Raw genomic sequence first — 27,329 nt, forward strand, 5'->3', positions numbered from 1 at the left:
CCACATTCAACAGAGGAAAACAAACACAGTTATGGCAAACCTAGATTAAAGAAAAGCATATGACAGAGTGGATCATGATTATATATTTGAAGTGCTATGAAAAATGGGGTGTCTAAAGAAATTTATATGTTGAATAAAGCTGTTGTATAGAGAAATGGAGAGTCAAATCCAAATTAATGGGCATCTAAGCAAAGCCTTTAAAATTCATACAGGAGTGAGGCAAGGGTGCCCCCCATCACCAGTACTATTTGTGCGGGGCACGGAACCGTTAACACAAAGAATAAAAAAAAGAAAAAGTCATAATCAGAGTAAAGATACTGGGAGGGGGAGTGGTAAAATGCATGTTATACATGGATGATATATCTGTAGTAGTTACAGACTTCAGAGGGAAAGAGTGCTAAAGCATACAACAGAGTATGCAGAAGCAATGGGCACTAAACTAAGTAGATCTAAAAGAACCAAAATGGGAGTGGGGAACTGGAGAGACTTGCATAAGTTGGGCCTTCAAATAAGAGAGAGTGAAATTAGAGTGCTAGGGATCCTGATGGATGCTGAGAGGAAAAGTAATACAGCATGGGAAAAGGTCAAAGTAGGGATATGGCAAATACTTTGGTCATGGTCCAGAAGGATGCTGACTTTTGCTGGAATAGTGGTGACAGTTAAGGCTGTGCTACTGCTGATTATTCTATACATGGGAGTGGTATTCCTATCAATGGGACAGCAGATAACAAAAGTACAAAGGGAAATATGTCTGTTCTTATGGAATGCCAAAAGAGAAAGGTTGGCTAGATCTGAACTGTACAAAGCAAGAGAGATGGGGGGATGCAAGCTGCAAGACTTCGGATTGTTGGTCTCTGTGAAATATGTAAGTACAGTATGCAAGGCGGTAACAGAGGGAGAGGGGAAAGCAGTGCATATCACCTGATTTCCCACAGCTGCAATTTTGAGGAAATGGGGAGTATATCAGACCTCTCTGAAGAGTCCATGGGCATGGCAAGCACTGATTCATTGCATCAGGATGAGAGGTTTCACACAGAAATATAAAATAGGGAAGGTAGAGCTGGAGGTCCTGAAGGATCATAAGAAATTGATGAAAGTGACAAGGGACATAGACAGGATGGCACTGGTGAGAAACTTCACAACAGGACAAGTGAGAAAGTGTGAGGAGAGGTGGTGGGTGAACGACTAAAAAGGGAACATGCTGACCTAGCGTGGATGGTTGTAAGAAATATCTTGCTGGTGAGAGAGGTGCAACACAGATGGGGTTTGACAAGTTCATCTAGGTACCCAAGGGAAAGGTGTGAGGAAGAAGAAACTGTGGGTCATGTTTTGGGAAGGTACATATGTAAAGAAGGTGTGGGAAAGGGTCCGCCGTTTTCTGTGTGTCACCCAAATAAACCTGTTGTTAGTATGGGAGTTGGTACTATATGGACTCATACCAAAGGGACTGGAGGAAACATTATTAAGGACTTTATTAGCATATTTTAAAACTTTTGGAAAGTAAGAAATCTCTAGGTTTTTAAAGGGTTGGCTGGCTTTCACTGAAAGAGTGCCTGAAGCTGGGGCTGCATGAACTGAAATACTATATTGATTGGGACAAGCAAAAGACTGGAGAAGAAGAGGCAGAGAAAAAGTGGAGGAAAAGAAAAAGACTGGACACATGTGTTTCACTAAACCAATGGTGAGGACTGATGGAAGGGGCAGAGAGTTGCAGGTGGTTACTGAAGTAACAGGTTTTCATGGGTTTCTGTATGAAGAGAAAGAGTTCTTCAAGGGGCTCTTCTGTGGGAAACTGACGTGTTGTTTAAAGGTTTAACAGATGTAATTGTATGTTTTTGGATATGTAGTTGTTTACATGCTATGAAGTTTTGGTAAAACAGGGATACTTAAAATGTGAAGTTTTGTAAGCATAGGGTAATAAATGTGGTTTAAATAAAATTTGTTTAAAAAAAGAGAAAGGTCCCATCAGTCTTTTTGTCTAACGTGGGCCATGTGCTTTACAGTAATGCTTACTGTGGGCTGCATTTAATCAACTTCATAGTTGCTTTCCATTGCTGAGCACATGCTGCTGTTGGCAGCAGTTGAATGACAGGCAATGTATTTAATGAGATTTCCTTATATGTGATTATAAGACAAGGTTTTTTTTCTCCCCCATGCCAATTCTCGGGGAGGAGGGGGCTCGTCTTGTATTTAAGTAAACACAGTATTTTGTCAAATAGCACCAGAATGAGGTGAACACAGCTTGATATGTGTTTCACCTCTATTAGGTATCAAAACAGATGATTTATGACTTCACAACAAAGAGGCACCTGTTAGATGATAATTATCTCACTGCATTAAAATAATCTGAGCTCAAACAATAGTGACTGGATCTTCTATAGCATTTTTCATTTCAAGAACTCCAAGTTTCTTAAACATATTAATGAAGTAAGTGTCACAAAGGACAAGACCTATATATTGTGAGTCTCTGAAAAACGATTAATGAAAAAGGTGGATTGATCTTCCTTCTACCTGCAGCTTTTTGTGACTAAGTCAAAAGTCTCTCACAAAAAATGTGTTGGGCCCCTGCCACATTCATTTAAAGGTGCTATGGGATCCGAGAATGGGAATTCCTCTTAGGTTAGATATAAACATTCAAAAAGCTGGAGGCAGAATCGATCTAAGTTATCTGGTTTTCTGTGAGTGGCGTTGTTAAATTGGTAGCAAACAGAATACACGTTCACCTTTTGCTTGGTGGGAGGGCAAATCTTAGACCAGGTTCTGCCATTTTTAAACCAGTCTATGTATGTCAAACTGCTGTTCTGTTATGGGTATAGACCAGTTTCCAATCACTTATATTGGTAAAAGTGTAAAGTCTGTACCTGGTCTTACAGGGATGGAAATGCATTCACTTTCTCTTGCTCTTTCTCTCTCTCTCACACACACACACACACACACACACACACTCCTCTGGGACAAAGGATAACTATAAAAATAACATGAATGAAACAAGCAGTGTTCAAATGACACTTGAAAAAAGTTAGCAATGTAATAGAAACTGTCCCATGCAGTATTTATCAACCACAGAGCTGCCAGCAAATGCTGCAAAAAGAAAGATTATCACTTCCCAAGTCTGTGATACGCTGCTCCAAATAACTGGGGAATGTGTGGGTATATTCTGTCTTCAATTTACTGTGCACTTTTCCATAGATAGTGGTATTTTGAAATGAATTTTTAAATGAAATTTCCTATCTGGAAGGGAAGCACCTTTATTTTAAATTTTTTAAAAACGCATTTAGAAGTATGAGGTTTTTCCTCCTGATAAAGAAATGGTGCTCATTTTCCCTGGCTGAAGCATCATGTTGCGAGCCTTCCCAGCTGACACATCAATCATGATGCGTTATACTGTGTTATCATGCAGCACAGAATGAAGTGTCAATCTGGGAAATTAGGGAGAAAAAAACCCGGAGAGAGTCGCATGTGTGCATGCATGCACACACACACACGAGCACACATGCTTCTCTTTTCTCTACTGCTTTACTAGTGGCTACAAAATTCTGTTCAAATTAAGAACAATAAATTCAAGGGAAACAGGACTACTTGCAAGCCAGGGACACACCTCAAATCTTGACAAACCTTTCACACTAATCTTCACTAACTCTTGGTTCTTCAGTAACATAATGTTTTAGCAAGAAAACGTGCTTGTTGTTCCTTACCTGTAATATGGTAGCTAACCTGACGGTTGATATCAGAGGTGTCTTCATCCCAGGTGCTGAGAACTGCCACAACTTCTCCAGGAGGATCACTCTCTTTCACCGTTCCTCTGTACACCTCATGTTCAAAGACTGGTGCGTTATCGTTTATGTCTGTCACAGTGACAGAGACCAGCACAGTTGATGAGAGGGACAAAGTTTCTCCCAGATCTGAGGCCACCACAGCAAAACTGAAGGTGGGGTCCTTTTCATGATCGAGGTCCTTTAGTGTGCTGATCCAACCGTTGTTGCTATCTATTGTGAATGATTCCAGGATCTTGTCTAGCTGTGATTCTACAGCAAGGGTATATGTGACTTGTCCATTTGCACCCCAGTCTGAATCAACTGCCTTCACTTGGATAAGTTTAGTTCCTATTGGCATCCCTTCCATTATTATAGCTTCATAGTTAGCAGCTTCAAATGAGGGTTTGTTGTCATTTACATCCAACACTTTAACTTCCACATCTACAGTTATTACAATGTCCACTTTATCTAGATGTACGGTGGCTGCAACTTTAAAGTGAAAAGCAGGATTTGTCTCATGGTCAAGTCTCTTATCTAGTTTTATGATTCCAGTGTCTTGTTCTATGATGAAAATTCCCTCTTTGTTGTTTTCAGGTAATTCACCATTAACTGTGCTATACACAACACCTTGGTTTGGCAATGCATGCAAAATATCAATAGTGCTGCCTATGAGAGTGTCTTCTGGTATTGTAAAGGAATACTGAGGTTGGGAAAAGGAAGGTAAAACAGTTTCAGGAGGTAAAACATGGATATAAACAGGAATAAGAGAATGCTTTACAGGAATGCCGCCATCAACTGCTTTGACAAAGAAAGACAGAACTGTGCTTTTCAACTGGTTAAAGTTACCTTTGGTAACCATCCATCCATTGTCAGGGTCAATTTCAAGCAGATCAGCAACAGAAACAGAGGCTTCACTATACAGTGAATAGGTAATTCGTGAATTTGCCCCATCATCTGGATCTACTGCTTGCACCTGAGTGACCAAATAGCCTTTTCCAACATCTGATTTGACACTTGCTCTGTACTCTACTGTCATAAACTGGGGAGCATTGTCATTCTCATCTACTACGATTACTCTCACGGTGCAAAAAGTAGTCCTTCCACCTCCATCCAGAGCCCTTAAGAATATGCTGATGTCCCCTTCCAAAGGGTTCTCCCGGTCTAGTTTCTCAGTTGTTAGGATCTGCCCATTGTTATCAATTAAGAATCGATCTTTGGCAAAATCATTTATTATGGAGTAGCTTATCTGGCCATATGCACTGGAATCACCATCTGTTGCTTTTACATGGATTACTTTAGTACCAGGGGCAGCATTTTCTCTAACCTCTGCCACATAAACACTCTGTGAAAACACAGGGCTATATAGGTTAGCTCCAAGGATCTGGATATGCACCTGAGCTGTGCTGGTGAACAATCCATCAGAAACGGAGACATTTAAGCTATACATTGGCTCCATCCTCTGTTTCCGATGGTTAGACAGGGTTATAATGCCACTCTTACTGTCCATTATAAAGCTGGTTCGATCATTTCCAGACAAGATACTGTACTCCAGTCTGTCAAAATCAGAGCTGTCAGCATCAGAAGCTTGGACACAAGTCACAAAATGACCTCGAGGTGCCAGTTCACTCACATAGGATTCATATATTAACTGGTTAAAAACTGGTGCGTTGTCATTCATATCTGTCACATATATGTTAACAAGAACTTCACTGCTCAGAGGTGGGAATCCATTATCAGTTGCTCTCACTTTTAAACTGCAGTGCTGAACTAGTTCATGATCCAACAAACGGGCTGTTAGGATTAGACCACTACTGCTATCAATGTGAAAATAATCAGTGCTGTTAAAAGTGTCCTGGACTATCTGATACTGAACAATTTTATTATTTTCAGAGTCTGCATCAGTAGCAACCACTTGTAACACAGGAGTCCCAATTAAAGATGCTTCAGATAAGGTGGCATTATAGGCTGAGTGATAAAAAACAGGAGGATTATCATTTACATCATTGATGATTAAGTCTACAGTGACCTCAGCCCGAGCACCAGTTAGGGCATCACTGGCTCTTACTGTCAGCTTAAAAATAGAATTTTCTTCATAATCTAATGGACTGATGACACTCAGAACTCCAGTATCAAAGTCAATGTTAAACTGATTGTAGGGGTCTCCATCAACAATGATGTAAATGATACCTTGGCCTTCTGGACTGGTAGCATTTATGCTCAGAATTGGGGTATGCATCTCTATGTCTTCATTTACTGATGCTGTATAGAAAGGCTTGTCAAACACAGGCATTGCTTTGTTAACTATAGTAATAGGCAGTTCTACCGAAGCAGACAATGATGGATTGCCACCATCTTTTGCAAGGATGATAACCAAGTACTCTATATTAGATAAGTCAGAGTTGAAAGCTTCCTTTAAAGTGACACTACCAGTTTGTCTATCAATTTCAAAATGTCCATAGTCTTCCTTTATAAGATATGACACTTCACCATTTGCACCCTTATCTTTATCAATGGCTGTGACTCGATATATCAGAGTACCAGGCTCAGCGTCAACTTGTACAGCAGCATAGTAAGGCAGCCCTACAAATACTGGAGCATTGTCATTTATGTCCTCAATGTTAACTCTGACAACCACCCTTGCCACACGTAGATGATCCAGCTCACGACTTGCCTCTACTACCAGCTCATACAGCTCTTGCTCTTCTCGGTCAAAAGGGATGCCCGTTGTTTGGATGACTCCTGAGGTGGATTTAATCTTGAATTTATTCCCTGGGTTTAATATACTGTACTTCAAGGGCTCATTGAGACGGTTCCCAATAGCATTGACAACTGCTATCTTTGTGATATTAGTGCTGTTCTCTGAGATAGATGTGGAATAAAAGCTTTGTGTAAAATGGAGCCCACTATCCATGGCTTCTTTTACCATTATGGTCACCATAGCAGTGCTGTAAAATTTCCCATCAGACACTTTCACTACCACCATATAATGGTCTTTGGAAAGGCTATTGTTTTTTATGGTGATTACCCCTGTACTTGAATCAATCAAAAAATGGTCCATGTTGCCTTCGATGAGACTGTATGTCAGTTCAGGTGGAACCCCTGAATCTGGGTCAGTAGCCTGGACTTTAAGAATCTCTACTCCAACATAAGTGGGCAGCAGCAAAACTGTCTCAAATAGAGCCTGACTGAAGACAGGTGGGTTGTCATTGACATCAGTTACTTCAACGGTTACTTCGACAGGACTCTCTGCTGTGAGCTGTGGATTTCCACTGTCCCTAACATGCACATGGAAGTGGAAGTGAGCTATTGTTTCATGGTCTAAATTTGCAATTGTTCTGATTGCACCAGTGCTGGAATCTACAATAAAATACTTCTTAGCAGTGGATTCGACAATCTGATAGACGAGCAAAGCATTCTGATTACTGTCAGCATCAGTGGCTCGTATCACCAATGGGCTGTTACCTGAGCTCCGGACTATGCTGTTTACAGGAGCAGCCTCACTTATGCTGCCAGAGTACTGGGAGAAGAGAAAAACTGGTGGATTGTCATTTTCATCCACAATTTGAATGTTCACAGTGGCATTTGATGCCATACCTGCCATGTTGGTTGCTTGTACAATGAGCTGGTAAGAGGATATGCGTTCATAATCAAGTGCCTTTTGACTGGTGATGACTCCAGAGTATGGGTTTATAGTAAAGCTTCCATCCACATTCCCATCCTTGACCTCATATACCAATGTAGACTGACTGATGGCGGAGATCAGGATGACTGACGTTCCAATATCAACATTTTCATTAATTTCTGCTTGGTATTCCTTATGCATAAACTTTGGGTGGGAATTATCTGACATGGTCACAGAAATGCGAACAATTGCTGTTGCAGATAGTGGTGGGGATCCCTGGTCAGTTACTTTGACAGACAAAACAAACTGTCCCATGGTGGTCAAGTCTGGCTCCTTCAATACTGTTATGATGCCTAAAACAGGTTCAATCTTGAATGTGTTTCCAGTATTTCCTAAAATATAAATATTGCATGTTAGAAGGGAACTCTGGAAAATTCTATACTCAAAGAATAATTGAACTATGAGGTACTCACAGAACAGAATAATACAGGAGTGGTCATCTGTAGCTACTTAATGCTAGTAATTGAATAGAATACAAAACTTAAGAATGGGATCCTCAGAAGTATGTTTGATGCCAAAAACATATTTAAATCTCTTCATGCCACTGATATGGAGAAGCTGGGTGCTTATATATCTCTGTGGATCTCACGCCCAGGGCAAAATCTAGATTGGCTCCTCAGGCGTCTCCTAAAAACATTAGGTTTCTGACTGCAAGAGGTGGATTCAAAGAAACAAGGTAAGGTGCTAGCACTCTCTCTACAATTAATGGTGAAAACTGGATCTTCCAAAGGGTGATCCAGAGAACTCAGGTACTGATCAGGGAGCTACCTACAGAGCTGGCCAACTGAGTGTAAGAGTACGTCTGAAATACCCACCCTTCTCTGGACTCATACATCTGATTTACGGATGCATAGGCACCTCCATCCATAGGTTAGAGGACTCATTCAGGAAATAAGAGACTGTGGGTTCTAGGCTCTCCTTGGCCTGAGGGGATCTGAACTCACTTCCTTTCACCTCCTAGAAGAGTGCCTTGAGCACCAAGTTACAGAATATAAGAATACTGCTATTCATTTTATATTAGACAGTCAGTAAATAAAAACAAAAGAAATAATCTTTGGAGTAGGGATCAGAATCTAGGTTCCCCATCTCCCAGGAGAATTTCCTTATCACTGGGCTATTAAAGCAAACTCCCTTTCGTTTGCTTTCTTCTGTCCCTGGAACACACAGTTTTGAATGTCCAGTGATACAGTTTCAACAGGAGGGCTGGAGGTTTTTTTAACTAAACTATTCAATAACTTGTTGGTTAAGGATTCTCTTAGGTTGTGTTGAAGTGGGTTTGAGGCTTCAGGCTGAAGAGGAACCCAGGTCTCTCACATTTGCTCTGATAGCCCTAACTACTAAGCTACTACATGAAAGGATGACGGGGTCACTTTTCTTTGTCTGGCCATGGTTTTGAGCTAGTGGCTGCTGTGCATTCTGACCTCCACATAAATTGTATATTAGGTGAACTCTCACCATGCATATCTTTTGGGTCCCTCCAGGGGTTAAGGCATATGTTTTTAGCTGTCAGTTCACCTTTATCCTGGATGACAGTGGAGCTTAGATGAGGGCTGAAGGAGTCCTGTGGTTGCTAACGCAGAGTTATCCTGAACTGACTTAGTACCAGCTTTCCACCTATGTCCTATTAGATGCTTAGTTTAACTAATGTACTCTGCCCCTGAGAATCTATGACCAGGCTTCCAAGTCAGTCTTTCAGCACCTAGATAAATAAATTGAATAAATAGGAAACATGCAGATAAGGCAGCAGCTACTAGTAACTACTAAACATCATGTTACTTATTCAGGTGTCTGTATATGGACCTAGAGTCTTTTGTGAAAAGGTAAGATTCATATCACATTTAGCTTTCCTATTTATTTCATGTTGAAGACAGCAAAAACACTTCATTTGTCTTTAAAGTTTTAAAGTTTTCTTTGAGGGGTCAATCCTTCTGAATCCCTGGTTACTTCTCTTTAGGTACCTATCAACAGAACACAGATTTGAAAGTTTGGGCTATTTCTCTTTTGCAAAAGTATGCTATGGAAATAAAGAAGAATGAATTCCCAATGGAATGGAGCTGCCTCTTAATTAATATGTAACAAGGCCCTAACTTCAAACTCCTTCATGGAAATAAAATGAGAAAATTTCAGTGCTCCAGCATTCCAGCATGCAAAACCCCTAGCCAGAGCAGGGGTAGAGCCCAGCTGCCCTGGCTTCTAGCTATGCCCCTTTTCACAGCCCTCTAGTGGCAAGTTAGAGCTGTGCGGGCAAGAACAGATATTAACCCTTAATGTGCAACTGAGCACAACACTTAACATCCCACAAGTTTAGCATGGTGTAAACGTAACGTAACTTCACCCAATTATGCATATGCCATGCACTGGTTAAACAGTGGTGCTAGGCGACCACTTTTTGGGCTAGTATCTTGGATAATTGCTTAAGACATATGGAATCAGCCTTTCAAATATTTGCATACATAATGCCAAAATATTGGTTAGGGGCTGACAAACCACTTATATGGTAAAGGGATAACAACTCATGCCCTGATTTAAAGAGGCTATTAAGCAAATACTGAGAAGATTAGAGTAGTTCAAGGCTGCAGAAAATGAATACAAAGGGCTAGAGCTGATATGGAAAAATTAAAAGGAGCTATAGCATTGAAAGTAGATAAAATGTTTGGGGGACAGAAGGCTTTATCATTTAATCTCTTAAGAAATAAGAATCAAAACAATGACTTTTTTCTAGAAAATGTTGCAAATTTGTTATTAAAAGAAGAAGAGAGGTCAGAAACTGCAAAAAGAATGTGAATTTGGATAAAAGGCCTGTTTAACCAGTGCATGGCATATGCATAATTGAGTGAAGTTACGTTACACTTACACCATGCTAAACTCGTGGGATGTTAAGTGCTGTGCTCAGGCTGGGCTGGGCTGGGCTCAGAGAACAGAAGAGCAGGAGCCCAGGGATAGCAGCAAGAGTTTGGCAGGCAGGTTGACCCTTCCCGGTCTGCTCCCCAGGACAGATAGAATAGACAGCCACAAGCAAAGGGATGAGGGGCGGGGTATCCCCAAGAGGCAGGGCAGACCTGCTGGAGTCTTGGGGGCCAGTGGGGGAGATTCTTACTTTTCAGTCCTCCAGGCCCCAGCTGACCTGAATGTGTGACTGCTCCAAACTTGAGCCAGCACTAACATTGATCAACATTTGAGCAGCTTAGTGTAACAAATAACAAGGCTTTTCCTCTAACATGCGCTAAGTACCACATCCCAGACTTCAGCCTTGTCTGAAGTGGCATAACTTTGAGATGCTCAGAGGGCACTTTGTGCACATTAATGAGCTCTAACATACAGATGCTTCAGATTTAAGTACCCTTAACATGGTCTAAGTGTAACCTATAACTTCACCTTTAGCCTTTTTTTCAGGACAAAGATTAAAAAGCTGCTATTTGTCCAAAGTTAGATCAGTGATTCTCAACCAGGTTACCATGGAGTATCACAAAATGTTACGACTGTTAGATGTGCAAACATAATTCACAAAATCAATCCAGAAATTTCCAGTAAGAATCCACAGTATTAACCTGATCTGTTGTGATCTTTCTGAGGTTTTTTTAAACAACATAAAAACTCTATTATTTTTCCACAGTCAAAAAATGAGTAAAAACTAATAGCTGATATTATCTTAGGGGTTCCTTGAGTGTAAAAAAGGTTGAGAATCACTGAGTTAGCTATTGACTCTGCTAGGCAACCACTTTTTGGGCTAGTATCTTGGATAATTGCTTAAGACATATGTGCTTATGCACACATCTGAGCTTTTGGTATTTCTCTCATTTTAACCATAAAGCCAGAACAGCCTGTACTGACCTATATGGATTCCAATGATTATTTACAGCCTATTCTTCCTATCACTATAGTTTATCCTTGAAATCATGAGATCTGTTTGCTAAAATTAAGGGCCCATGACCTCTCAAGGAACTTTTTTCAGCTCTCTCTGAATGGTAACCGCTACTGACGTGGAGCAGAGAGCATCACATGTGAAAATTTCAGATGGAAGTTTCTACTTGCTTAGTCTTTTTACTGTGGGTTCTGGGGTCCAGAATCTAATCTATATAATTGAACCCAGTACTGAGAGTGGCTTACTGTGTATATATATATATATACACATGCCTTTCAGATTTCCCAAGGCGGGGCAGTCTGCTGGCAAAGCAAAACTTTTCTATTATTTAGGCAGCTTCAGGTGCTGTCAAACGTGCAAATTTCCATGACTTAAGGCATGTTTGTGGCACCAGCAGACACAGCATATGATGCAACAGTTCTTTTGTCATTGCTTGCTCAAAGGACTCTGTTATAGTCACTGACTGGTGCCTTCAAGACAGGGGCTGTTTCTTACTTTCAGGGATGTATTATTAAATGATAAAATTGTTGCTTTCATAACTCATTGCTCCATTCACCATAAAAGTAGTTCCTGGGAATAAAGAGGCTGTGTAAAACCTGAACCTCACAGTTAAAAGTAGCATCCTCACTGCAGAGATTTTATGGTTCATAGAAATTATACAAACTGAAGACTGAATTTTGATGCGCCTAGGGTTGGAATATCTATAGATACTGAACCTGTGGGAGTTCACAGATATATATAAATGGAGGTTGAGGTATGGAATTGCAGATGACGCAGCTCATGCAACAGAAACAACAGCCAGTTCTGGAAGACAAAAACGCTATGCTAAAGATAACATAGTGCCCAAACATAATTTCTAATCCACATATTATTGTGTTTTCATTGTGAGTTATATCATCTGTGTACTGTAGCCCACATTCTTACATCATAAAGTTGTTCTTTATCTTGCAGTGGCATCTAGAGGCCAAGAGACGTACAGGTTTCCCTCACTTTACGCTACACGCGTTCCTGGAAAACGGCGTATAACTCTAATTCGCATAAAGGAAACCAACTTTATAATGTAACAAATAGGGATACCTTCCAAAACCTTGACTGTACAGACCCCCAGACCCATTTTTACCACTTTTAAAAGACAATTTTGGTACTCACCAACAGCAGACAGTACACACAAGCACAGGGCACTATCATAATGAGGATGGCAACTACAAAAATAGGTGTAGGTGACAATGAGCAAGGAATACAGATCCACACAGAAGACTATATTTTGGTGTGCGTCACTCCCATAATGCACCACACAAAGCAGCTGACTGATTGCATAAGAGTGAATTTACCTTGCATATAACTATCTTATGGTATAAAAAGGGTCATTGCAAAAGAGTGAATTCGTTCACATAGAACTCACATAGAGCGAGGGAAACCTGTAGTTAGTCTGAAGTCAAGTAGAAGGCAGGGTAGATTCGTACCTTACTAGTATAAGGAAACTACATATATGTGTGCATCTCTGTATATAGCACACTGTTCAAGGCAAAGATCAGGCTTATAAATCACGTATGTACCCATACAACCTAGCCTCCATCCCTGTCCTTTCTCTTTCCTCTCTCTCTTTTCTCCTTTTCCCTTTTTTCTCCAACCCTGTTTCTTCCCCGCTTCTTTTCTTTCTCCCCTGCACCCCAGATGTGGTCATCTTAATCTGTGAAGGATGGATCTCATATATAAGAGAGAGAGAAAAACAGAGAAATAGCACAAACTTTCATGAGCTAAAGCTCACTTCATCAGATGCTCAGCTCATGAAAGCTTGTGTTATACATAATCTACTCCGTTTTGTTGACAAGGTGCAAATCTACCCTGCCATCTAAAGCCCAGCTAGGTGGGTTATTCCAGGGCAGCTGTTTACTTTATGCCATAGGTGCTCAACCTCTGTCCTGTGGCCCAAATCTGACCCATAGAGCCACGGTATCCTGCCCATCGGGGCTCCTCAAGGGTTGGGAAATTTGGCAGTGAGGGAGTGGTGGCAGTGTTAATTGCTGCTGCCGTGCTGCCAAATTCCTGGACCCCTGGGGAGCCCTGTGGGCTGGATAATGTGGCCCAGCCAGCACATGGTTGGATGCAGGCATGCAGAGCTGGGCTGGCACACTGGCTCTCACCCATGGATTGACCCCATACACTTATCCCATGTAGTATCCAACCCATGAACTGACCCCATTCCACTCATCTGGTCTGTGGGGCTAGAAGGCTGGGTGCCATTGCTTTATGCTGTTATCAGCTCTGTTGTAACTTACTGATGAAGTGTAGTAAGAGCAGCCTATTGTCTGTTACGTTGGAGTAAACTGTATGTCTGTCCACACTAGTCTCTGCTATAATTTATATCAGTGTACAAAATCAATGAAAATTACACCAGTGGAAATATATTCTGTGACCAGGCCCTTGATATAATGGTATGAGTAAATCTGCAATGCAGTTCCAAAGGCCTACAAATAAATGAACAAATGGGACTTAACTCTCCATGGGTATTACTTTAATACCTTCCACAAGGGCTAGAATAAATAAATCATACTTATTCTTTCAAGACAAAGTGACCTTCAGAATCATGATACTCTACATCAAGGGTATCCAACCTTTTTGAATGTGTGGCCGGATCACGAACTTTTTATCACCCAGTGGGCCAGCAGGAGTGGGCGCTCGTGTAGCCTGCCCAGTCCGGCCACGGCCTGGGGGCGCAGGGGTCAAGGGGTGCTGCCTGACCCCGCCATGTCCTCCCTGCCATCTGGGTGGCCTCGAGGATTCTCCCACACCTGAGAACCTAGGCTCAACAGCCAGGGGGATATGCGGGAACCCTACAGAGGAGTGCGGGACATGCAGGGACACCCCCCTGCTCCCTCTCCCCTGGGGCAGCCCAAGCCCGACCAGAAGGGCTCCTTCCCTCCCTGACTGCCAGACCAAGCAACACCCACAAGTACAGCCCAGCTTAGACCGATGAGCAGAACATATACACAGGTAAGTAACAGGGGCCAGGGCAATGCTGTGATTAGGGGGGCCAGTGCACACATCCTCAGAAGGCCTCAAATGCCTCTACACAAATGCTCATAATACAGGAAACAAGCAGGAGGAACATACCCTCTTGTTAGCTGACACCAACCCGGACATAGTGGGGATCACTGAAACGTGGTGGGACCCAACGCATGACTGGGTGGTGAATGTCAACGGTTATAGGCTGTACAGGAGAGACAGGATAGGAAGGAAGGGTGGGGGCATGGCACTCTATATTAAGGAGGAATATACATCCTTGTCAATTAGCAAAGAATCAGAGGAGGGGCACTCTGAAGTGCTTTGGGTTAGAATACAAGGCAGTCAAGGGGAAAGACTTAATGGTGGGGGTCTACTGCAGACCTCCCAACCAAGGGGAAGAGCTAGACCAGGAATTCTTAAGTCAGCTTACAGGGGTAGTGAAGTCAAAGGATGTGGTGGTCATGGGTGACCTGAACTTTCCAGACATCTGCTGGGAAGAGCAGTCAGCCAGGTCTGACCACTCATGTAAGTTCCTAGCCAGAATGCAGGACCTCCATCTAACCCAGGAGGTGCACAGCCCCACCAGGGGAGACGCCTTGTTGGACCTGGTGCTGGCCATGGGCGACGACTTGGTGAGGGGGCTGCAGGTGCTCGACCACCTGGGCAAAAGTGATCATCGCCTGCTGGAATTCACCAGCCAGGGCAAGGTGGCAAAGGCCTACAGCAAGGCAGCAGCCCTAGATTTCAGGAGGGCAGACTTCAATGAGCTAAGAACAGTCGGGGAAGCACTGAGGTCCTGGAGGGGAGGGGAGGGGAGGGGAGCCAGGTGTCCAAGGAGAGTGGTCGCTTCTTAAGGAAATGATCTTCTAAGCCCAAAGGGAGGTAATCCCAACACAGATCAAAGGCAGAAGGATGGCACATAAGCCCCCCACGGCTCACCAAAAGCATTCAGGACTGTCTCCTAACTAAAAGGGAGGCGTACACCCAATGGAAGGTAGGGGCCATCACCAGGGAGGACTATACTGCAGTTGCTCAGGGATGCAGGGGGTCAGTCAGGAAGGCCAAGGCAGAGATGGAACTGGGACTAGCTTCCTGGATTAAGGACAACAAGAAGTCCTTTTTTAAATAAATAGGGGGCAAAAAGAAGGTTCTGGGTAACGTGGGGCCCCTGCAGGACACCTTAGGAAATGTGGTCATCATACCAGATGACAAAGCCAACATATTTAACGATTTCTTTGCCTCCATTTTCCTAAGCAGAGACTGGTACAGCCACCTCCCCTCTGGGCCCCCCTGAGATTCCAAGGGAGGCGCACCTAGGCCAAGGGTTAGTGAGGAACTAGTTAGGCAGCTTCTGGAAGGACTGGATGTATTCAAATCAGCTGGTCCGGACGATCTCCACCCCAGAGTACTGAGGGAATTAACTGAGGTCATTGCAGGACCCCTGGTATGGCTTTATGAGCATTCATGGTGCTCTGGTGAGGTACCGGAGGACTGGAAGAGGGCCAATGTGGTTCCCATCTTCAAAAAGGGGAGGAAGGAGGACCCGGGAAACTATAGGCCAGTTAGTCTTACCTCGATCCTGGGCAAGCTTTTTGAGAAAATTATTCTGGCGCATATCCACGAGGGGCCAGCGGGGGAGATTATGCTTAGGGGCAACCAACACGGGTTCATTAGCGGCAGGTCCTGTCAGACCAACCTGGTGGCCTTCTACGACCAGATTACCAAATCCTTAGATGCAGGGGTAGTAGTGGACATAGTCTTCCTGGAGTTTCGGAAGGCCTTCGACACTGTCTCTCACCCCGTTCTGATTAAGATACTGGGGGACTGTGGTATCGACACCCACACAGTCAAATGAATTGTGAATTGGCTGGAGGACGGCACCCAGAGAGTGGTGGTGGATGGGTCATTTTTGACCTGGAAGGATGTGGGCAGTGGGGTCCCCCAGGGCTCGGTCCTCTGGCCCACACTGTTCAACAACTTCATCAGTGACTTGGACGAGGGGGTAAATAGCACCCTGTTCAAATCTGCTGATGACACTAAGATGTGGGGTGATGTTGGCACACTAGACGGGAGGAATAGGCTGCAATCAGACCTAGGGAGGTTACAGGGGTGGGCAGGTGAGAATAGGATGGGATTCAACACTGAGAAGTGCAAGGTGATGCACCTGGGGAGGATCAACCGGCGCCATATCTACAGGCTGGGGAACTCCCTTCTTGTCAGTACAGAAGCAGAAAAGTATCTTGGAGTCATCATTGACTCCAAGATGAACATGGGCTGGCAGTGTGGGGATGCAGTCAAGAAGGCCAACCACACCTTGTCATGCATCCACAGATGCATCTCAAGCAGGTCTAAGCAGGTGATCCTCCCCCTCTATGTGACACTGGTCAGGCCACAGCTGGAGTACTGCATCCAGTTCTGGGCAACCCACTTCAGGAGGGATGTGGACAACATGGAGAGGGTCCAGAGGAGGCCACTCGCATGATTGGGGGCAGCAGGTCAGGCCCTACGAGGAGAGGCTACGGGACCTGAACCTGTTCAGCCTCCACAAGAGAAGGCTGAAGGGGGATCTTGTGGCCTGTTATAAACTAGTCAGAGGGGACCAGCAGGCACTGGGGGAGTCCCTGTTCCCCCGAGCACTGCCAGGAGTGACCAGGAATAATGGTCACAAGGTGGCAGAGGGTAGGTTTAGGTTAGATATCAGGAGGCGCTACTTCACGGTCAGGGCGGCTAGGATCTGGAACCAACTTCCAAGAGAAGTGATGCTGGCTCCTACCCCTGGGGGTCTTTAAGAGGAGGCTAGATGTACACGTTGCTGGGGTTGTTTGACCCCAGTGCTCTTTCCTGCCATGGCAGGGGGTCGGACTAGATGATCTACTCAGGCCCCTTCCAACCCTAGAAACTATGAAACTATAAACAGTGTTTACTTTCGTTTCCTGTCGCAGTACCTGAGGCCTCAGAAAATGGCTTGGCGGGCTGTATGGCGGCCCGCAGGCCATATGTTTGACAAGCCTGCTCTACATAATGCTGTTTGTCTGGCTTAAGGAAGCACTTTTTAATTATTCACAGAGCCACATGTTGTGAGACAAGAAAGAAAAACAAATTAGACAAAAGTCGCTGCCACCTGTTTTATCTTAGACTTTGACACCAGCTCTGTCTCTAGATGATAAGTTAGTTGAGACCATGCTAGAATTGCTTCGACTCTTGCCTGACTAATCACAAATGAAGATGCCCACAGGAGAAACAATGTGGAGAAAGCTGTTAGACAGTCAGGATAGTTTAGTGAATCAGTCGCTGATCTGAGAACTGGATTCTATTCCCAGCCCTGCGTCTATCCTGGGGCTTCCACCAACATCAAAAAGTTTTCAAAAGTGCTTCCCCACCTCCCCCAAACACACACAACTGACACTGCTTTGCCAGAAAATTTTCTGAAGTAGCCCTGGCCTTAGATGCCATGCTTCTCTGATTTAAAACATTCAACAAAGATGCCATTACCAACTATAGCGTTGTTAGGCTGTGAGGATGCCTGTCTACTGTCTACTCAAATGAAGCCAGTAAAAAATAATAGCCATCATATGGTACTGACTTCCAGGAACTAAATTCTGTGGTAGATGTGAACTAATAAGCTAGAAATAAAAGCCCCAGCAGCCATTTAATTAGTATGAAGTCAGCTGTTTCTAAATGGTCCCCGTGCAGTAGTTTAAATGTTAAAAACAGCAGACACAACTTCATAATTCCTTGTACATTCTCATCAGGGGAAGCATAGACCCAAAGATTCCTAATGTTACTCTGTCTCCACATTAGAGCCAAAATAATCTGTCTTTACAGTCTGGAACATGCATCATGTTACAGCCTTTTTAAGTCCCCATTATCTAACCTGCTTCAATGGTGTAGATAAGCTCTGCATTTTCTCCTTTGTCTTTGTCCAAGGCAGTGACCTGCAGAACTGCAGATCCAATAGCTGCAGATTCAAACATGGAGGCTTCATACAAAGGACTGGTAAAATATGGACTGTGATCATTCGAATCTTCCACATTTATGATAACTCTGGCCAGGTTTCTCCTATATGGGAACTCCTGATCCCGAACCTACAGAAAAAAATGGAAAAGAAATGTCTCGATAATGTTTTATTTGCACTTAATTAATAGAAATAATAAGAGTTCTGGCAATATGTTCAATGATGCCCAATAAAAAGAATTTTCTTTTCCTACCTTAAAGAACTTACAAATTAAAAGACAGGAATCCAGAAGAGATGGGACACAGTAAGTATTCACAGAAGGGGAAGGGCTTAGAGGTTTCTTCCTTATAAGAGGGGTTTGCCATTCGTATAAAATAGTGTATAGTGCCTTACATTCAAAATGTGAATTTTGAAACCAGTGAAAAATATTTCTGTCACGTCTTATTTGATGTTTGGTCTTATGCTGTGCTAAAGGCTCTCTCTGACTTCTGACAAACACCATATATTTTGTATTTGTCATGCCCTTTGCTGCCAATACAGAATGGGAACAAATCATCACAACATATGTTGTATGCAAGCCTACACAGAATGACCAGGTATGTATCTATCTAATCGTGTGTGTAAATACCCAGGGTATGCCTACAAGTGTATGTTGAGTTTTGAATTAGCAAATATGTACGTACAGTTTTGAAGACCATGGAGGCGGTGACCACTTCCAACTTATGTTGGCATTCATAGAAGTTAAAGCTCTTGCCATGCTAGATGTGGCCTTTGAATGCTCTCATGCTCAGGCTGATAATGCCAGTGCTGGTTGCAGGAAATTGTTGCCATATGGCATAATAAGATGATCCTACACCATTTTATTTTTCTTCAAAAAAGTACACAAAACCACTGCATCCTGTGGAAGCCAAGCATGCAGTGCCACCTTTATCTTCCCTTCTCTCTGAAATTCCTCCTGCTCCTGTCATTTTCTACATACCAAAAGACTGCCATCTTGCATTGTGCATTCAAGCCCCTCACCCCCTTGAACTCCGCCTCTCTGAAAGTGAGAAGCCCAGTAGCAATGTGAGGCAAAGGCTGCTTATGCCCAAAGCTATCCCTGCATCTAACATGTCATATGGTAGTGCTTCAAAGGGCTTGTCCTGTAGGGTTCTCAGGTGGTTAAGGGAAATGAGTAGATTATAGTGTTTGAACTAATTGAGATTTTTTTTATTAACCTTCACTTCATAATATGCAACCTTCACTTCAAAGCAAAGCAACTTTTGCTCTGTAATTTAGGCACATTGCACACACAAACCAATAATTAATTTTTCCCCCTCATGCTCAATGTTAGGAAATGCAGCTGAAAGCTGCTTTTATAGGAATATCTCCTGCTCAGAAATAAGCTTATATTAGTAAACTAAAAAAATCAGAATGGTGTGCTTCCAAGGCTACAGTTTTGTGTAGGCAAGAAAGTGATTTATTTTCTTCTGCATTCCTTCTCAAATAACTTTCAGTTTTTCTTCAGATATTCTGAAAATTAGCTTGAATGAAAGGACCAGATGTAAAAAGATTATAATATTTTCTGCTCCCTCTCCCTCAAAATGGCAAGGCATTTTACATTACATACAATGCATTCATAATAAGACTCATAAAGCCTAACTCCAAAAATGTAAAGTAAATGCATCTCAGCAGTGCAGGAAAGATTAGATTAATAATTGCTTACCACAGTGAAAGCCCTCTGCTTATACAAATAGTAAAGTGTATGTGCACCTGAAACAAAAGCAACTGTAATCTGAGCACCAAGGAAGCATTCCAGTCTTACCATTACATTAAGGATGTGCTTATCTTGAGCTTCATGGTCTAATCTCTCGGCAGTGTAGAGTACCCCTGTGCTGGGGTCGATTCTGAATTTCCTCACGCTGATGGAGTCAATACTGCTATGAATAGTATAGCTCAACTTATGTTTCTCATCTCTGTCTATAGCTTCAATTTGCAGTATCTCAGTATCAGGAAGTATGTCCTCCGAAATTGTGACATCATAACTCGGGTGAGGGAATTCTGGGCCATTATCATTATTATCCAATACCTTGATAAGGACCTACGGTTAATAAAAGACAAGTAAATAGAGCAACAGTTGCTGACTATTACTGAAGTCTAGTCAGTTTACTCACGGGGCTCCTGCAGAAGTACAATTTATATCAAAGAACTTTACATTATATTATTTATATTACATACTAGGGATAAATGGATAGAAAAGCATCACTTAATGTTAAATCGTTCCCTTTGCAATCAAATGAAATAGCCAGTCTGTTCTTTGAAAAGAAAACTACTCTATAAAATCTATGTAGACAACATGGGTTAAAGGGTCTACAGAAGAGGCTCTTGATACTTGGTTCCTAGCAATAACCAAAATTACTTAACATATTACATGTTTGAATCACTCTTGAGACATTAAGTGTGAGGGTTAATAGTTGTGTATTCATTCCAGAGGGTTTTTTTTTTTTTGCTTTTCCATACAATCAAGGCCACAACACTGAATATTTTCATGCTGTTTAAATCCATTCTCCTACCAGCGTGAATGCTTATAGTATTCTGGGCCTCACAAATTACACTGTGGTATACTATCTGTACAGTACATTTGCATTGAGACATATCAGTGGTGCATTCTGAAAATGATGCTCTTTTACAATTGTGTGAAAAGTGATCATTTTGAGACAGAAAAAAAGATGACGACAAATGTCCTGATGACAATTCAAGGCTACCAAGATTTAAGCAGGTTAAGTCAGAGCATGTTTCCAAGGGCACTGAGAACCAAGAAGCCTTATGTAGAAATACACATCTTTTTATTATGAATAATTCACTTGCAATTCTGCCCCTGCCTTGGCTGTGATGATGTTGTCAAGCTTTATTGCAATGCCTTTGTACTGCTTGAAAAGCTGAAAAGTCACTGAACTATTCTCCTAAAATCTCTTAAAGCTTGGCTACATTAGCTGAAAAACTTTTAGTTCTGGATGGGCAGCTGATGTGCTGCTGAGATTGCTGGTAATTACACTGATGGTAACATCTCACCTTGTCGTCTCACCTTTTCAATTGTATACATCTGCTGTCGCTCCTCATAGACTTTTAGATTGTAAACTTTTAGGGATGGGGTCTATATATTTGTCTGTGTACTTCCTAAAACAGGGATGTCAAAGTTACCCCATCTCCCAGGCTGACTCCAGACTTTGGAGTTACTTGCAGGCTAGATCAAGACGTGATGGCTGGTGTGAGTGGCAACAAGAGCAGTTATTGCACCCACTGCACCGACAGTCATGCCCAACAGGGCTTCATGGCCTAGATTTAGGCAGCTAGTCCCATGCCTGAATTTCCAGCTCCAGACACCATAAATTGGACACCCGTGTCCTCGAACTATCCCTGATTAGCACTTAGAGGGGCCCCCTGCTACAAATGATTAATAATCATCATCACTGAGCTTTCAGAATTTCACCATGATATATTCACAAACGTATGCAAATTTAATCTGGTTGTGTGTTTATCACCAGCAGAAAGATCAACATCCATAGGAAAAGTTTGATTGAAATCCTGTTATGTGCTATCAATTACTTCTAGTTATATCATGACAGGAGACCCCCTTCAGGATGCCAAGGAAAAATTTGTCCAACCCTGAAATGCACAAAGTAAGTGAAGCCGACTGTTCTTGGTGCTCAGGGAGGAGGAGGAGGAAGAGTCCCTGCTGCAAATCGTGTATATGGAACTCTACAGAATTTTTACCAAAAGAAGTAGAGACCATCAATATATATACACCACCAGACCAGGAGGATGTGGTAGATGAGGCTTTCTTCAAACAACTAGCTGAATTTTCCCAATCACAAGTCCTGGTTCTCATGGGGGACTTCAGCCACCCTGACATCTGCTGGAGGGCAATACAGCAGTGTGCAGGCAATCCAGGAAGTTTTTGGAGGACGTTGAGGACAACGTCCTGGTGTTGAAGAGGCCAACTAGCTGCCAGGCTCTTCTTAACCTGCTGCTAACACAGGGAAATAGTGGGGAAAGTAAAAGTGGATGGCAATTTGGGCAGCAGAGACCACAAGATAATTGATTTCAGGATCCTGAGGAAAGGAAGGAAGGAGAGCAGCAGAGTAAGGACCCTGGGCTTCAGAAAAGCAGACATCGGTTCCCTTAGGGAACTGATGGGAATCCCAGGGTAGGTCAGTCTGAGGAGGAAAGGAGGCCAGGAAAACTGATTGTATTTTAAAAAACTTCACTGAAGGCACAGGAATGAACCATTCCAATGTGCAGAAACACTAACAAGTATGGCAGAAGACCAGCTTGTCTTGGCAGGAAACTCTTCAGTGAGCTACAACCCAAAAAGGAAGCTTACAAAAAGTGGAAACTTGGACAAATAACTAGGGAGGAGCATAAGAGTATTGCTTGGGCATGCAGGAATTAAATCAGGAAGGCCAAAGTGCAATAGAAGTTGCAGATAGTAAAGGATGTAAAGGGAAACAAAAAGGTTTTCTACAAGTATGTCAGCAACACGAGGAAGATCAGGGAAAATGTGGGTCCCTTACTGAATGGGGGAGGCAACCTAGTGACAGGTGATGTGGAAAAGCCTGAAGTGCTCAATGCCTTTTTTACCTCAGTCCTCACAGCAAGGTCAGCAACCAGACTACAGCATCTGGTAGTAGAATCTGAAGAGGAGGTAGGTAGTCGATAGTGGTGAAAGAACAGGGTACAGACTATTTAGAAAAGCTAGACACTTACAAGTCCATGGGTCTGGATGCAATGCATCCAAGAGTGCTGAGAAAGTTGGCCTATGTGATTGCAAAGTCACCAGTCATTATCTTTGAAGACTCGCGGCAGTTGGGGGAGATCCCAGACAACTGGAAAAGGGCAAATATAGTGCCCATCTTTGAGAAAGACAAAAAAGAGGATTCTGGGAACTACCAACTGGTCGGCCTCACTTCAGTCTCTGGAAAGATTATGGAGCAGGTACTCAAAGAGTCCTTTTCTAAGCACTTGGAGAAGGAGGTGATTAGAAATAGTCAGCATGGATTCACCAAGGGCAAGTCATACCTGACCAATGCCTTCTGTGATGAGATGACTGCCTTCAAGGGTGTGGGGAAAGCAGTGCATGCGATATTCCTTGAATTTAGCAAGGATTTTGATAGTTTCCCCCAACTTTCTTCCAAGCAAGCTAAGGAAGTATGGGCTGGATAAATAGACTGTAAGGTGGACAGAAAAGTGGCTGGATCAGACTTAAGTGGTAGTAATCAATGGCTCGATGCTACCTGGCAGCTGTGGAGTGCCCCAGAAGTCAGTCAAGGGGCTGGTTTTGTTTAATAACTTCGTCAACGATCTGGAAGATGGCATAGAGTGCACCCTCAGCAAGTCTGCAGATGACACCGAGGTGGGGGGAGCAGCAAATATGCTAGAGGGTAGGGCTAGGGTTCAGAGAGACCTTGATAAATTGGAGGATTGGACCAGAAGAAATCTCCTGAGGTTCAATAAGGACAAGTGCAAAATCCTGCACTTAGGACAGAACAGGCTGTGAACCAACTGGCTAAGCAGCAGCTCTGCAGAAAGGGACCTGGGGGTTATAGAGGACAAGAAGCTGAATATGAGCTGTGGACCCTTTTATGAACATCCAACACTTTTTGTGGCTGATGGCACACTGGGCTACAGTAGTAGGAGTGGTGCCAGCAGACTGAGGGGAGTGATTATTCCCCTCTAGTTGGCACTGGTGAAGCCACGTCTGGAGTCCTGTGTCCAGCTCTGGGCCCCCACTACAAAAAGAATGTCAACAAATTGGAGAGAGTTCAGCGGATGGCAACAAAAATGGTTTAGGGATGGAGGACAGGCTGAGGGAACTGGGCTTATTTAGTCTCAAGAAAAGAAGACTGAGGAGGGATTTAACAGCAATCTTCAAGTACCTGAAGGAGGGCTCCAAGGAGGATGGAGCTGGACTGTTCTCAGTGGTGGCAGATGACAGAACAAGGAGCAGTGGTCTGAAGTTGCAGCAGGGGAAGTTTACATTGGATATTGGGAACAACGTTCTCACTAGGAGGGTGGTGAAGCACCAGAACAGGCTACCCAGAGGGTTGTGGAATCTCCATCTCTGCAGGTTTTTAAGACCAGACTAGACAAAGCCTTGGATGGGACGATATCATTGGGGATGGTCCGACTTTGAGCAGGAGGTTGGAGTACATGACCTTCTGAGGTCCCTTTGAACACTAATTTTCTATGAGTCTACGAATATATATCCTGCAAGGGGGAAGCCATTATTTTAAAAAACAAATGAGAAAAACAAAGCAAAAAACAGTCCGCAAGCTGATAGCTGCCCATACTAAATAGACTAATCTATCATGAAAAGGTTATGGAAATACATGATGGCTAACTCAGAACCTGGCTAAGAGATGTCAGTATAAAATTATAAACTTGTTTGTTTGGTGAATTTCCCAATTTTCCAGAATACCCCTTCTTACATTGGGAAGTGCCTCGATCTGGCTCTGGTTGTTTATTAGGCAAGAACAGTTTATTTCAAAGCTGGATCTAGCCCAATCCACCCATACTTTTTTGCTTTAATGGAGGAAAAAAATTAGTTATACTTTTATGACAGTATTGTTCAAGCAGATGTTGGCCTCAGAGGGATATGAAACCTTAGACATTTGGAAGCCTTTGCTGAGTGCTTTACCAGAAAGAGCATGAGCAATGGCAAACTCCAGTTGCAATGAACCAGCCTGGGAACTGCCTAAAAGACAGTTATAATGAAAAGCCCTGAAAGTCAAAACTGTTCTAAGTGGCTCGGGATTTTAACTGTACATTTGGGAAAGTTTCCTTGTTGGCAGTTTATGGAGTTCTGAGGAAGGAAGGCAGATTAGTATGTACTCTAGTGAGAGAGACACAGTAGTATGATCTGGGAGACGGCGGGGCGGTGGGGAAACAAAGGTGATTCGATCTGCAATACTGATGACAAATATCCCTTGCTTATTGCAGGTTTTTGTTGTCTGTATATATTCATACTGCTAAGCAGCATGATACTTACCCAACTGAAAAAAAAAAAATCTTAAACCCCCTCTCCCCCTCAGTCCAAACCACCATGTGTAATATTGTAAAGGATTTTGGATGAGGTAATATAAAGCAAAAAGTCTGGGGTGAAAATTTAAGATTTTAATGCTGCCCAAGAGAGCACTACGGAGTAATCTGATCGAGAATTTGCCCCTTTGTTAACACATAGAGGAGACACACTGGAGCAATCTGAATGTGGGAGAACACGATCTCCAGCATTTAGTGCTTAATAAGAAAGTAATTCAAATAAACCATTCTCTAACAGCCACAGCACTCTTCACCCTTGACAGATCCCACTCTAATGCAGCACAATTATTTTTTGCTGTACTGTTAATATAGACTGCTACGGAAAGAGATTTCTTTTACTCTTCATTTAATTAGTGGACAAAAGCTTTGTCATACATCATTTATTATAGACATTCTAATTGATTTTTTTCAGAACATTAAAGAAAGCTGGATTGAAATACTAAATGTGGTAGATTATGTAGATATTATTAGAGCACTGCCTGGTATTTTTTTTCCTTCAAATTCTAATGTGTGTTAACTCAGTCCACACTCACTACTGAACACAATAGCATGCAAATGTAGGGACTCACTGGAAGATGGCTTAATGATACTGCATTACTTGCTATCGTGGTAACATCTGCCACCAACAACATTAAATAAAACCATAGAAATAGTGTGGCCTACTTCCCAGTAGATGCTTTATGGAAGGGGTTTGTGATTCTATTAGGCCAAGCAGGATATACAGGGTAGGCCTGAGTGGCTGCGATATCACTGTAAACCAGAGCTGTGCCCAGAGCTTCATTCACTACAACTCAATGTGCAGCCACCGGCCTTTGATCTGAGATCGCATTAGATTGCAGCCGCTAAGTAGGGCTAAGCTGGACTGATAACAGAGGGACCAAAATGAAAACCAAGATGTTAGAGGAAATGATAGTGGTGATTCATTTGTGCCCTTCTTCCTTTTCCTCTGCACCTCAGCCAGTAATGCATAAATGTCCCTGCTTGCTCTTAGGGAAACTAGTGATGTTTAAGGTGCTTCTTTGGGACAAAAAAAGACATAAATCTGAGCCCCTCGTTGGTGGTAGACATCAAATACCCCAGGGAATATTGCACTTAAAATTGTCTGGAGGGATTCAAGATTAAGTTGTTTGATCAGTTATTTAACCATCACCATTTTCTTCTCCTAGCATTTTAGTGATGTGTAAAGTGATCTGTGATGCAAACACTTATAATTTATTAAATACTAACCAATTGCCCGTCATGAATGACCGAGTACTTCAGGGAGTGTTGACATGCCCCACCCCTCCGCTCACCTGTAGAGGCCGGCCATGTAAACAGTCCCTCCGCCACTGTCGCCTCCTCCTCCAGCCCCTGGCATGGCGGCTCCCTCCCCACCACCTGCCTCCCCTCCTCCCACGGAGCAGCAGGGCTTCCCTCTGCCCGAGGATGTGGCGTTGGCTCCTCCTTCCTCCCCACCTGCCCCTGCCTCCTCCCGCGGAGCAGCAGGGCTCCTGCCCCCCTGCCTAAGGTGGCAGTGGCTCCCTCCCCGAGGAGGCAGAGGCACCACAGCCAATTGCTGCTGGCTGTCTTGGCAGCGCATGCGCAGTTGCCCAAAAGCGTTACAGACAGACAGATACACAGATGGGCTAAGCCCTTTACTATATTAGAATCTGGCATTTCTATGGCACCTTCCACGTAGAGATCCTAAAGTGCTTTGTAAAGACTAATGATGGAACAGGAAACCTTCAACCTTATTATTGTTTTGGTATTTTTTTTAATTAAAAAAGAGAGAAAAGTTGAGGTCCTGTTATCTGACGCTCAGAATCCCTGCAGGTTTTTTAGCCTCAACATCAGAGGTTCTGTGCTATTTAAAATGGTGATTTCTTCTCTCCTTTTGGGTAAAAGTGCTGCTAGGAAAAATGGTGTGAAGGGGGAGAACTGAGTATGAACCAAGTGCTGTCGAATCAGAAAAAAATAGAGAAAAGCTGAGAGAGGATAAATGACTTATCCAAG

The 27,329-nt window shown here is 43.0% G+C and overlaps 1 protein-coding gene across 5 annotated transcripts in view; it reads right to left on the bottom strand.

The window, feature by feature from the left end:
- FAT3 (FAT atypical cadherin 3) overlaps positions 1 to 27,329 on the bottom strand; it is a 661,489-nt gene that overhangs the window by 123,962 nt on the left and 510,198 nt on the right. For all 5 annotated transcript variants that reach the window (XM_090030588.1, XM_090030587.1, XM_090030584.1 and 2 more), the window contains exons 8-10: positions 20,065 to 20,340; positions 18,180 to 18,390; positions 3,696 to 7,769 (exon numbers count right to left, since the gene is read on the bottom strand). In XM_090030588.1, the coding sequence (XP_089886714.1) occupies positions 3,696 to 7,769; positions 18,180 to 18,390; positions 20,065 to 20,340 (4,561 nt within the window). The remainder of the gene's footprint in view (positions 1 to 3,695; positions 7,770 to 18,179; positions 18,391 to 20,064; positions 20,341 to 27,329) is intronic.

This window comes from Crocodylus siamensis, chromosome 1, assembly GCF_052110815.1.
Source record: "Crocodylus siamensis isolate JL-2025a chromosome 1, ASM5211081v1, whole genome shotgun sequence".
Lineage (NCBI taxonomy): Eukaryota > Metazoa > Chordata > Crocodylia > Crocodylidae > Crocodylus > Crocodylus siamensis.